Genomic DNA, 14,357 nt, shown 5'->3' with positions numbered 1-14,357 from the left:
TCCATAAAGTAAAGTGAGCTGTACAGTGAGAAGTGATGGCTTATACAGGGTGGCCCATTTAGATCGGTTAGTATGGGAAAATCTGAAACTGTAAGACATACGACGATCTCTTCTTAGGAACCATGTCATCGATTTTAGTAACAAGAAAAAATGCATTCATAGGTACATTTAAAATAAATGTGTATTCAGCTCGAGAATCGAACCCGGTCATTTTGAAAAATAAAACTAACACTATGTATTTCTATTTAGATATCGATTGTGTAGGTCTTAAGCAGTAAATGTTACTATGAAACATGATGTCTGAAATGAATAAAATGCATTGTTTTCATATCCTTTCATTATTTTTTAATTGAGAATTTTCCCTAAAAGTGGTTTTGTACGAACGGCCCTACCAAATGGCCCGCGAGGTCGCCCGATTTAACCCCACTGGACTATTTCTTGTGGGGTTACGTTAAGGATGAAGTGTACAAAACAAGCTACGATACCATTGAAGACCTAAAAGCAGACATAGAGTCATATTAAAGCAAATTCACCACCTGAAGATACAAAACGCAATAGTAAGTAACCTACTTAAATAAATAAAAGGATATGAAAACACAATCGATATCTAGATAGAAATAGTGTTAGTTTTATTTTTCAAAACGTTCGGGTTCGATTCCCGAGCAGAGTACACTTTTTTTTTAATGTATGAATGCAGTTTTTTCTTATTACTAAAATCGATGACATGGTTCCTAAGAAGAGATCGTCGTATGTCTTATAATTTCAGATTTTCCCATACTGACCGATCTAAATGGGCCAACCTGTATACTGAATAACAAGAGTAGCGACGTGAAAGTCCAGCTGCGCGCGCACGACACCGAGTGTTAGTGCAGGGTACAAAGGTAACTTGCAGATAAACTATACCTGCATTATTCAGAAATGTGAACGACAGCTGTAGAGACAACTTGCAGATAAACTATAGAAGCATTATTCAGAAATGTGAACGACAGCTGTAGAGACAACTTGCAGATAAACTATTCTTGCATTATTCAGAAATGTGAACGACAGCTCTGCTGTAGAGACAACTTGCAGATAAACTATACCTGCATTATTCAGAAATGTGAACGACAGCTGTAGAGACAACTTGCAGATAAACTATACCTGCATTATTCAGAAATGTGAACGACAGCTGTAGAGACAACTTGCAGATAAACTATACCTGCATTATTCAGAAATGTGAACGACAGCTGTAGAGACAACTTGCAGATAAACTATACCTGCATTATTCAGAAATGTGAACGACAGCTGTAGAGACAACTTGCAGATAAACTATACCTGCATTATTCAGAAATGTGAACGACAGCTGTAGAGACAGCCTCCAGTACAGCGAGTAGCGACGACTTCACGGCTTGTTTTTTCTCATAAATGATCTTCTAATACCTACTTTAAGGAGTCTATTGATTATTCAATCATACTTCAGTACTTAGATGTCATATAAGTTGCATACATTCAATCTTCGCTAAACATAAATAAACAACTATTGTTAGACTTGTCTTTATTGTTTATTATAATGCGTAACAATTGACGTACAATGCTATTGTGCTCCCAAATAAAAATATATCCGACAACCATTCAAAGCTTAGTCGTGCTCGCGCCGTAGTCAACAGTGGGTACATAGTCGCCTTAGTCGGATAAATATCGGAACTCCACTTAATATATTTTGAGGCTAAATACTGACATGATACCCAGTGTCGAAATCGAAAGTGTACTTTTTTTGCGGAAAGTGACTTCGTAAATAATAGGAATTTTGGTAGTGCGATAGGTACTCGTGTTTACATTTTGAATTAAATAGCAAAAGCAATAAACTTTCGTTCACGTACAAAAATGAAGTCCACCTGAATGAATACGTCTATGAAGTCAGTAGGCAAGCAGGCTGACAAGCCGCCGATAGGTCCGAAGCCCTCGGTGCGCGCGTGGCAGCCGGCGCGCTGCGCCCGCGCGCGGCGCCTGCGCGTGGCGCTCGCCACCGACCTGCTGGCCGGCCGCTGCCCCGCCGTCGAGGCCGTGCTCGCCAACCTCAACTCGCATTATAACGTGGTAATACATATCTGTAGTCAAAGTAACGTAACAATTGATTTTCATGTATTTTAATGTCAGAGCGAAAAACACGTCGCGTCGTAATGCCGAGCCGAGCAACGTCTTTTTCACTTTTGTTGCGAAGACATAAAGCTCTTTCCTATCAGCTTTTCCGATTCCGCGGTGTGCGGAGACCCTAAATCGCGTTACAGACGTAGCGTTGTACGCATAAAACAAAGTTGCCTATGTGGTTTTAACGTAGGAAAAATTACAATGCGCTTGCCACAGCGTTAACGCACGCGTTTGCCCCAAAAGAGACGTATTTTTGGAACGCCGTAATGCGCGAACGCAATCTGTTGATCGCATGCGATTTCTTCACAAAACAACCGGCGCTTAAGTATTATTGGCCTCGGGCAGTCTGACTATAAGTAAATAAAATGTTTATTTTCAGAATAATAAAGCATTACAAGAAGCGTGTAGCCTGTTGGAAGAACAACTGATAGATTTGGAAAAGTTATCAGATTTCAACGAAGGGAAGAGCAAAGATCACGAGGTACGTATTTTATTACTCATATTTAATCGATGCTAAATACATACGTACCGTACGTTGGGAAATGCTGTCTTATTTTTCTGCTATATTTTGGGAGGGAAACCATCATTTCCATGGTTCAGTTTGTGTATTGTCTGATAAAATTGCGTATGTATTGCACAGTGCGAGGTGCAACGTCTCCGCGCGGAGCTGTCTGCGGCGCAGGAGAAGCTGGGCGGCGCGCTGAGCGCGTGCGCGGCGCGCTCCGCGGAGCTCGCGGCCGCCACGCAGGACCTCGAGCGCATGCGCGACCAGCACAAGCAAGCCACCGCGCAGGTGCAGCTGCTGCAGGTACCTTACGTATTGAAGGCGCTTCAAACATATTTTGTTAATGAGTTAAACTCGGTGCCAGCTTTTATAAGGCAGAGGAAATACATTTCCTACCTGATTTTGAGCTTTATTTCAAAGTGATAGGGTTCAATTTTGCATAATTTTTGACATCAGTCCCTATTAGAAATGTTTTTTTAAGACAATGTTTATCAAATTTTTCCATGACGCGACTTTTCGGCATGAGGATTTTTTTGGGATTTTCTAACCTAACTGAGCTGTTTGAATTCTGTTTCCCTATTAAGGCTTTCTGACCCCCGCGACCCCTCTCTGAGGGCTTTAACTGGACATTTGTTTTAACAGATCGGTTGAATCCTATATACACGTTCCAGGAGCGAGTGGAACGCGCCGACTCTTGCGTGGCGTCCCTGGAGGCGCGCTGCGCCGCGCTGGAGGGCGAGCGCGCGGCCGCGCAGGCGGCGCTGGGCAGCGCCGCGCGCCGCCTGCGCGACCTGCAGGAGGAGTGCGCCGCGCTGCGCACCAGCAAGCACGACCACCACGAGCTGGCGCTGCAGCTGAGGGCGCAGCTCGACGAGGCACAGGTAAACGGACCGGTTCACTTTTCTACAGAATCCGGGCAAAACCTTAAGATGGGCCCGCATATCTCTCTAGTACAGTGGTGGGCAAAGTTTCTTCATGGGGGGCCAAAAAGTTTAGGAAATTTAAGTGGAAGGCCAGAATTGTAGCCAAAATTTATTTAGATTTGTGATAATCGTGGGCCGATGCCATATAGCCCATATACTAATTATTTCATAGGACCGGCGGCGGGCTGGATAAAATCCATTCGCGGGCCGGAGCTGGCCCGCGGGCCGTACTTTGCCCACCACTGCTCTAGTATGTAATTCGGTTTTGGAGTACTGGCTATATTAATCGTCCATTTTGCCACTATATTACAACGAGCTCGCGGAACCGTAAACAAATTTTGGTTAGAAATATGTAGAACACATTTTGGCCGCTCCCGTCGGCCCCGAATGCGGTTTAAAATGAACTTTCGTACGCTATCCGAGAGGTTTACTATTTATCACGTACGCGGGTCAAAAGGTTACATGTGGAGTATAGTAATTTTGTGACATTAGCATTACACGCCAATTGTATGTGAATACAGGAGCAGTTGGAGAGCGCTCGCGAGGCGGCGGAGGCGGCGACGGCGTGGTGGCGCACGCGCGAGACCAAGGCGGACGCCACGCTGCGCCAGCAGGCCAAGCTCATCGACTTCCTGCAGGTACACTTATTCTTCCACTCTTCGACTTATTCGCTTCTACGACCTTCGTCTTCGTATTAAAACTGCCGTGAGACATTCTAACGTTAAACTTTACGATTTAACTCGTGTGTCTTTAGTGACTCGAGCGACATGTTTCGGAGAGCCAACATATAGTACGCGGCTGAGTGGAATTAATAATGGAGACCTAGGTTCTCCGAAATATGTCACGCGAGTGATTTGGTTACCACGTGAGTAAACGGAAAATTAGTTGCAATTGAAGTGTAACCATATACATTACATGAATACGATGGAAACCTTTGATCAGATTTTACCCGTCATATCTCCTGACTCCCATTCATCCCTTATCTTCTAGCACTTTGAATTATCCGAAACACCTAACTCCCAGGCGTATTTGAATATTCATTTATGCAATGGCGGATTTGCAGTCTTTGCCGCCCTAGGCCCCAGGCCCTGTAGCCGCCCCTTTCTCAGCACCCATCATATTGACTACATTTTGAGTTATCAATGTTATCACCAGCGAATTTTTTGTCACAATTTGCCGCCCCCAAAAAACTTGCCGCCCTAGGCCCGGGCCTACTTGGCCTTAGGGTAAATCCGCCACTGCATTTATGTATTTTGTTTGTATTCGCGTCACGCGATATCGGGATGGGAACCCACCTCACAGCCTATCCATGCACCTACTACACTAGGCGATGGTCATTATCTGTGTTTCACGTTTATACAACGAAGTGTATAACGAAGTGACCGTTCCAGGCCAAAGTGGAAGAGGCCGGGCGGAAGAAGTGTACCCTGGGCAACAAGCTGTTCGGCCGCTCGGGCCGCCGCGCCAACGCCTCGCCGCCGCTGCGCCGGGCCAACAGGTACACACGCATGTCGCGTTTCATGCATTCGCTACGAGTATAGCGGTCAAAACCTGTTCGACCTACAATACCAAGGATTTGATTCTGCTAAATTTTAACTTTCTTTGTCTACATTGAATGTACGGTCAGCCAAGAAAGTGGTCTACCACTTTTCGACGGGTTATTTCCACTAGTTACCACCAAGTTCTTAGTGGGATTTTTTTCCCCAGTAGTTACCACCAAAATATAGTTATATAGTTCAATACTAATAAAGACAGTTTAAATATAGAGCGCTTTAATAAATAATTATAAGTCGATTAGTGTTTCAGGAAACTGCCTTATAAGTGATTAAAAATATTAAAACAGTTTAACCGGTACAAGTGCAAAAATTAAAATATGTGCAAGGATAAATTTAATTGTCCGTTTAGAATCTAAATTTCAGATTAATTTTCAAGTGATTTTATTAATTAAAAAGTAGAAGTATTTTTGAACATTTTCAAAGCAGTTTACTGAAATGAAACACAAACCATTTAATAATAATTTATCAATGCAAAATATATTTTTTTTTAATTGGCTGGTCATACATTTTGTCTGGTCTGATGTTGATATTTGTATGGGAGAGTCGATTACGGTATTGATTCTACAATAAAACTTGTTTTTATGACCTATGTATTCACGCCGTAAATTATTGCAGGTGACTATAAAAAACACCCTGCACATATTTATACTGTATTTGTTACTATTGAACTCTAACAAAATTTTGGTGGTAACTACTGGGAAAAAAAATTCCCACCTTTTACCAGTGGTAACTACTGGGAATAAAAATTACCAGTAGTTACCACCAAACCGAGTTAGTGGTAACTAAATTTAAAATTAAAATTAATTTATTAATTTTAAATTAAATTTTAATGGAATTATTTTTCCCAGTAGTTACCAGTGGTAAATGGTGGGAAAAATATTCCCAGTAGTTACCACTGGTAAGAACTTGGTGGTAACTAGTGGGAATAACCCCTTTTCGACTCCATCAATCAGATGATAGAGTCGAAAAGTGGTAGACCACTTTCTTGGCTGACTGTACACAACTATAAGTCTAGGCCCTGTACTCTAGGACAGGGGTCGCCAGATGGCGGACCGCGGTCCGGTTCCGGACTGCCGACCTATATAATTTTTTACTTATTTAATAAACTCGAGTAGAAACGGACCGTGATGGTCATATTATTTTATAAACCGGACCCTTGAAGAAACTAATTGGTGACCCCTGCTCTAGGGACTGCGTTTGTATCAAGAGTCATAATAATGTCATACACAAACGAAAAAGTCACCAATGCGGATTTTGTTTCATAGTCAATGATAATTAATGTTCCTGGAACCCATCTAAAAACATATTATGTGTTCCGTTCCACGTCGGATATCTTCATTGAGAGAGCAACGCGATCGTTGACCGATAGATGCCGCTAGCGTCTATGTAGTCGCTCCGCCCCACGCCGTGACGTAGTTCCGCTTCCTCCCTGCCAACCATTGCTCGCTTCACGCTGCTCGCCGCCGCCATGTCATTGTTTCGTCGACCGTCTGACCGATGGTCCGCAAATATTTTTTGCGTATATTTTTGCAGCATGGTACTTTAATATTTCCGATCCAAAGCTCGGTCGATTAAATAGTGTGATATAGTAGAGATCGCTACTATTAGTCTTTTGGCGGTCTCGCGATCGAAGTCATCGAACGGTGCTTTTCAATTCTACCCACTTTTTTCTTTTTAGCAAGAAAATGCTAAATTAATTTTCATATTCCATGCTGCTAAAATCGTTACCGTTAACTCGCATTTTCGAAATCGAAGTAGGAAGTGCGTCAGTGGTTTTCGTTAACAAGTGGTAACGCAAGTCGCTCCGCATCGGAGAGGCAACGTGCGGTCATCGTGCCGGCGGAGGCGGACGTCACACGCCCGCTCCTGTGGCTGCGGGCGCTTCCAGTCCGCGGTACTCCGAGAGACGTCACACGCCCGCTCCTGTGGCTGCGGGCGCTTCCAGTCCGCGGTATTCCGAGAGACGTCACACGCCCGCTCCTGTGGCTGCGGGCGCTTCCAGTCCGCGGGACTCCGAGAGACGTCACACGCCCGCTCCCGTGGCTGCGGGCGCTTCCAGTCCGCGGTACTCCGAGAGACGTCACACGCCCGCTCCTGTGGCTGCGGGCGCTTCCAGTCCGCGGTACTCCGAGAGACGTCACACGCCCGCTCCTGTGGCTGCGGGCGCTTCCAGTCCGCGGGACTCCGAGAGCCACACGCCCGCTCCTATTGCTGCGGTCGCGGCGCGGGTGGATCGCGGACCTCTCGATCCCGTCCTGGCGCCAAGGTGAAGGCGGACCGCTTCTGCGTCCCGACTGCTCGAGTGGAAGGAAGGTAAGTTACGTGGAAGCAGTGGAAACGCTACGAGTACAACGACGATCGCCGGGTCGCTTGCCGTCCGTCATGACGTCGCTGGTGACCTACGCGCCGGTGGTGGCCACCACGATGGCGCCGCCGACGGCAGCAGTGTCGCCGTGATCATGCGTGCAACTACGAGCCAGCCATCGGCGCCTCCCGTGCCGGTAACGTCCGTCACGCGTACCGGCGCCTGTCGCGCTGGCCGCCACGACGGCGCCTCTCGCCTCACGCACCTGAGCCTGGCGACGGTGGCCGCCACGATGGCGCCGCCCGCCACGACGACGCCGCCCGCCACGATGGCATCGCCCGCCTCACGACGCACCAGTGCCTCCCGAGCTGGCCGCCACGATGGCGCCTCTCGCATCACGCACCAACGCCTCCCGAGCCGGCGGCGGCGGCCGCTGTACCTACTGGCGTGACTGGCGCATGCATGCAACATGCCAAGGGCTAACGCTACGTAGCGAACGAGACGCAACTGTCACTGTCTCACTAATATGGAAGAACCGGGTATTCCCGGTTCCGGTATTGTGTTTGTATAGAAAGCCAGTAACGGGAGCACTCCCTAGATCGTCCCCTTGTCTAGGCCGCCTGTACGCCCACAATGTAGAAATGGTCTTCATAGTGCATCAAAAAATAAGATCGACTGCCAGGTACCTCTAATATCCAGTGAAGTAGCGAGCTATCAGACATCTATTTCTATTGTCCATGTTAGCTTTCAGAATGATACTTGTTCATAAGCCTGTAACAAGTGCTGTATGTGAATCACTATCGGACACTATGCCTTCTTCCAACGCCATTAATAGCGAGACCAGCGCCTCCCAAACCACCAGCTTGGGACGCGAGAAATCTACTTGCCCTAATTTGAATAGCCCTACAACGTTAGGTACGTTAGAAGAAGTACGATAGAAGAGCTGCCGCACATTTGCTGTTAGCATCAGACCGCAGGGTCAATGACCTTAGTCTACTACACTGTAGCCCGGGTAATTGCATAGTTAACTTTCACGCTATTATTTTGTGTCCGAAATTCGGCTCTAAACCAGATAACGTGTCTTACCGACTTGACTCTTAGAAGCTCCGGAATAATGTATAGACCCAGTAAGTAGGTAGTCTGGGTACGTCAACTTGCGAGAATTACACAAATGTTAGGGGACACTGCGCTTATTTATTTCAGCCACAGTCTCATTTAAGCCGGCCTCGCCTACGATTGCTTTCGATCCACGATGTACTTAATAACTAAATTGGCTGGAAAACTATCCACTTAGCGATATTTTGGCTTAAGTTAATTGGGATCATGACTCGCCGAGATTCTGCGGTTCGGATGCGATTTCGAATGAGAAATCTCTCAAACCAGTTTAACGTCAGATTCGAACCTGGGATTACAATTTAAATTCTCAATTTCCTGTAATGCATCATTATAACGAGTCACTGTGATTTCATGGGTTGCAATATGGCGTATATATTTATTCTTTCTCTGAGTTCTATGACAGTAGGTGTAGCCCTAACGCTTGCGCGCCCGCTGACTCGCCACCAGGAGATAATAAACAGGTCTCAATGAAGATATCCGACGTGGAACGGAACACATAATATAAAGATTTTACCTTTCAATAAAATTGGTATTATGTTTCCTTCCACGTCGGATATCTGAGTAATGCCTTTCTGGCAGGCTACTAGGCTACTTTTATGCCGACGGTACTTCTCCTCAACAATGACATGGCGGCGGCGAGCAGCGTGAACTACGTCACGGCGTGGGGCGGAGCGACTACATAGACGCTAGCGGCATCTATCGGTCAACGATCGCGTTGCTCTCTCAATGAAGATATCCGACGTGGAAGGAAACATAATACCAATTTTATTGGAAGGTAAAATTTTTATATTTTCTATATTTTTTCCAGAGAGTTACGAGAAGAAGTGGACCGATTGCGCGCTAAACTGGCCGCTTCTAAAGCTCTCGATGAAAGCAAGTATGTATCACTACCTTAACAAATACCTACTTTCATACATATCAAATTAATTACGTTTTAATGCCGAAATTATAACAAATTATCATACATTTATTTCAGTTGCCCTCCGACGCCGAGACGTCAGAAGAAAACTCCGAACGGGTAATTATTTATATTTAAGAATTACTCATGAGAAGAATTATTTTTACAATTCAGTAATAAGGTTTTCAATTTCTTCCGCTGCATTTTATTACTTTAATTAGACCAATGTTTGTGTTGTAAAAAACATGAGTTTCATATACAGTAAGTAATAGTTTGAAATTAGGCTGTAAGATTTACTCTTTTTCTTTCAGGACCGTAAAAAGTATCGATACGCCTGATGCACGGACGGACACATTGATGAATTCATCACAGGAGTCATTCTTGCAAATAGTATGGTATGTGAGATAAATCAAAATCAAATATTTATTGCGTTTCATGTGTACATTTGATGCTTATTTAAAAATAGCTTAAAGCTAAGTACAGTCTCAACATGAACCCTGAGAGGGTATAGCACTGGTATAGCAACATTAAAAATATGAATAGACAATATCAACTAATTCAAATCTTAATAATAACAAAAAAAAACCGCTGACACTGACAGACGTCCTTTTACATTTCTTTTCAAAAAATATATTTTTACATGTGGTTTTTGCCCTAAAAGACTGATAATATACCCATGTGTGAACCGAGTTATTTGTAAATCATGCGGACAATTGACATAATTGAGTATAAACACCGCGACCATGGGTTGCAGTCGTTACTACCGTGTTGACATCTGTCATACACCACCGGCAAAACTAGGCAATTATAGAAATGATAACAAGAAGTCGAGCTAAAGCGGTAACAACAAGCGCACGCCCACCACCCCCGCCCGCCTCGTCCACTTCCTCGTCCACATCGTCGTCAGGCGACGAGTTCGCAACGGCGCCTGACACAGACGGGTCCAGTGACGAGAGCGGGCCGCCGCCGCCGCCGCCACGACCACCTGCGCGACGAGGGCGGCCACCGCTGCCGGCACGCTTGGGGCCTGCGGGCAGGCCTCCGTCACACGCTCAAGGCCACGCGCTATATGCCTACCGCTCGGCGTATCGTCGACGATACAACCGACAGAGGGCCGCCGAACGCCCGCCTGAACGCTCGCACCGCACGTTTCCCGCGCTTACGCTTCGAAATGCCGAAACCACGTAATTATTGTGCAGTAAATGGGTGTAAAAGTCAAAAAACAAAGGAAAAAGCCTATAATAAAGATTCATCTTTTTATGGCGGGCTAAAGGTCCCAACTGAAACGTTTAACCATTATATTGAAGGGTTAGAAAATGTATATTTAAATAATTTTGACGACGTAATAATTAATCGGCCTGGTAGCACCGAATTACAACTTTAAAAACCGTTGATTTTCCGTTACTTTGCTCCTGAGTATTTATTAAAATTATTTACGCAATTTAGAATATTTACAACTATAAAATTTAATAACAGAGAATTCAGAGAAGGGAAAAAAATATAAATCATTATATAAAACTAAAACATATTTGATTGACTAATAAAAAATATGGTTGATCCGCAACATTCGTTTTATTACAATAATCATCATAGGTAGATGCCTACAACCCTAGCGCATTCTTACGATGACGCGTTAGCACGTGACTCGCACGGCGGGCAACACAGTCTCGACTCTTTGTGCGCGTACTTATGGTACATTTCTTCTTGTCCTGAGCAGCAGGTATTATTATTAAGGTTTTGTAGGCTATTATAGCGTAGGTATTTTCGCTTTTGTTTGGGAATGAAGTATCTGTTACGTAGTAACTATTTATTAATCTGTGCTGCGGGACACCCTGCCCCGCCCACGGCTCCCGCTACCGGTGGTATAGTGCGACGCATGAGATGGACTCGAGACATGAACGAGAATGTCATGCGCGCCTATTATGGCGCTACAGAGGGGGGAACACAGCTGTCCGCCTATCGTTCGAGAATACTGCCTCTGTTTCAGACTGTTGAACCCACCATCACCGTGTCGGAGCAGCGATTATCGGATCAGGTGCGCGTCATTCAGCGGCTAAAGCGCTTGGATGACGCGACACTTGATCGACTTCGCCAGGAGGCTCTCTCTGCTCGCGCGGACTCCACCTTGGTGCGAGGTCTACCCGCCACGTCGCCGGATCCGGTGCCCGTACCCGACCTGGCACCGGAGGCGCCACGGGTTGATTTTTGTACCGATGAGGGGGACTTCGCGAGTCAGAATGTGAGTACGACTGCTAATGAGCAACTGAGGAGGACTTTGGAAGAGGCGATTACGCAGTATCGCGCCACAACCAACTCTAGGCCACGATTACCACGTCTGCCTATGAATAGACGCAATCTAGCGCTAATGGGAGCCCTAAACGCTTTACTAGAGCCATATTTACGGACTAGTAAAGATCTAGATGATACGCACTCGATCATGTACTGCGGAGCCATCGCGGCGTGCCGTGTTGCTCGCGTCAAGTTCCCGGACGCTGAACGTGCACCTAGGACCGCCGGAGGTGTCCCTGCATGGCAAGCGCGGATCGAGCGACGTATCAGCTCGTTTAGGACTCTCATCGCAAAGCTGATCTGCTTCAGGGGGGGCAACAATCGCCCCCGAGTAATGCGCTTTGTGAACCAGGCGTTCGCGGGGACGGATATCAGACCCCGCGACTACATGGCCAATGTCACAGAGCGCATCGACTTTCTAAAGCAGAAAGTCTATGCATGGGCAAACCGTATTCGCCGCTACAGAGAGCGTGTGGATCGATTTCAGCAGAATCGCCTTTTTCAAAGTGACCAAAGGAAGGTGTACCGAAGGTGGGAGGAAACCAACCTTCGTACGCCCGACACGCAGCCGCCGGATGCTACTGCCATGACCAACTTCTGGCGTAGCATCTGGTCGGTGCCTGTCGGACACACCGAGGGGAGTTGGATGAGTGTTGTCAAGCGTGAGTGCGAGTCCATCGAACCTATGGGGGCAGTCACCATCAGCCCCGATGACGTCAGTTGTGCCATCCGCACGGCTCAGAACTGGAAAAGTCCTGGGCCGGATGGATTGCACAACTTCTGGCTAAAGTGGTTCCGATGCTCGCACTCGCGCTTGGCAGCACAATTTCAACAAGCCCTCGAGCTTGGTTCTCTCCCACCTTCCTTAACAACTGGTGTCACCTTCCTGCTCTATAAGTCCGGTAGTACCACGGAAGCGAAGAACTACAGACCCATCACATGCTTGCCTACACTCTACAAGCTCCTTACATCCATTTTGAGAGCAAAAATCAACGCGCACATTGTCGTAAACAACATTCTGGCTTCCGCTCAAAATGGATGTAGGGTTGGGTCCCGTGGTACTAAAGAGCTCCTCCTCATAGACATGACCATTTGCCAACAAATCCGGCGGAACAGGGGTGCCCTCTCGGCCGCTTGGATTGACTACAAGAAGGCCTATGATTCGGTGCCTCATTCATGGTTGGGGAGGGTCTTAGAGCTGTATAAAGTTGATGCAGCTTTGAGAGCCTTCCTAAGCGCGTGTATGAGACAGTGGACCACAGTCCTTCGTCAACCAGGAGGCCGGGATGACCGCCCTGGCCCGCAGGATTTTATAAGGATTGAGCGAGGAATCTTTCAGGGCGACAGTCTGAGTCCCCTGTGGTTCTGCCTAGCTTTGAATCCCCTCAGCACCCTGCTGAAGGATTTGGGACTAGGTTGCCGGCTTCGGAGAGAGGGTGAAGTCATTTCTCACCTTCTGTACATGGATGACCTCAAATTATTTGCACCAAATAGCCAAGACTTGTTGGAGCTACTGAAAACCACCGAAGTCTTCAGTAGTGCCATCCACATGGAGTTTGGTGTCGATAAATGTGCGGTTATGCATGTACAGCGGGGGAGGGTTGTAAATTCAACAAATTTACAACTTTCTGAGACAATGTCTTTCAGATCTATCTCTGAATCAGAAACCTATAAATACCTTGGTATGTCACAGTCGTTGGGTATTGAGGACGAGGGTATTAGGCGGTCGGTGAAGGAGCGCTTTTTCAGTCGGCTCACAAAAGTCCTTAACAGTCTTTTGTCAGGAGGCAACAAAGTGCGCGCCTTCAACGCCTGGGTAATGCCCCTACTCACATACTCCTTTGGCATACTCAGGTGGACTCAGACCGAGCTGGACGCCCTGGACCGGAGGGTCCGATCACTGCTCACCACACATCGCATGCTACACCCACGCTCGTCAGTTATGAGATTGTACATCCCACGGAAGTGTGGAGGCCGAGGCTTCCTAAACGCCAAGGATCTCCACAACCGCGAGGTGTACAATCTCAGGAATTATTTCCTTAACAACGAGTGTGGGATGCATCGTGATGTGGTGGCAGTAGACAGGAACCTCACGCCGCTCTCCTTGGCAAACGAGAACTGGCGCAAACCTGTGGTACTAAGTACTGCGGATCGCAAGGCGGCATGGGAGAGTAAGGTGCTACACGGGCGGTTCTACAAGGCCCTCACGGGACCCGATGTGGACCTGCTCGCGTCGGTGAACTGGTTACGATTCGGGGACCTCTTCGGAGAAACCGAGGGTTTTGCCTGTGCAATTGCGGACGAAGTGATGATGACGAACAACTATCGGAAATATATCCTGAAGGACGGTACGGTCGACATTTGTCGGGCATGCCGCCGTCCCGGAGAGTCACTCAGGCATATCATTTCCGGTTGTTCTCATCTTGCTAACGGCGAGTACTTGCACAGACATAATCTCGTAGCCAGAATTATTCACCAGCAACTTGCTCTTCTATATGGCCTTGTGGACCGCGAAGTACCGTACTACAAGTACTTACCTGCGCCTGTTCTCGAGAATGGCCATGCCACGCTCTATTGGGATCGATCTATCATCACAGACAGGACTATTGTAGCCAATAAGCCTGACATTGTGATAATA

The 14,357-nt window shown here is 46.7% G+C and overlaps 1 protein-coding gene across 1 annotated transcript in view; it reads left to right on the top strand.

The window, feature by feature from the left end:
- Positions 1-14,357, top strand: part of LOC134800000 (citron Rho-interacting kinase-like) — a 39,790-nt gene that overhangs the window by 18,716 nt on the left and 6,717 nt on the right. Inside the window, exons 20-27 of the mRNA XM_063772436.1 lie at positions 2,507-2,608; positions 2,768-2,935; positions 3,304-3,513; positions 4,077-4,193; positions 4,947-5,053; positions 9,341-9,409; positions 9,509-9,550; positions 9,742-9,825. Coding sequence (XP_063628506.1) covers positions 2,507-2,608; positions 2,768-2,935; positions 3,304-3,513; positions 4,077-4,193; positions 4,947-5,053; positions 9,341-9,409; positions 9,509-9,550; positions 9,742-9,825 — 899 coding nt within the window. The remainder of the gene's footprint in view (positions 1-2,506; positions 2,609-2,767; positions 2,936-3,303; positions 3,514-4,076; positions 4,194-4,946; positions 5,054-9,340; positions 9,410-9,508; positions 9,551-9,741; positions 9,826-14,357) is intronic.

Source organism: Cydia splendana, chromosome 19, assembly GCF_910591565.1.
Source record: "Cydia splendana chromosome 19, ilCydSple1.2, whole genome shotgun sequence".
In the NCBI taxonomy this organism is placed as follows: domain Eukaryota; kingdom Metazoa; phylum Arthropoda; class Insecta; order Lepidoptera; family Tortricidae; genus Cydia; species Cydia splendana.
The sequence above is the reverse complement of the archived record's forward strand: the minus strand, read 5'-3'. Positions and strand labels throughout refer to the sequence as shown.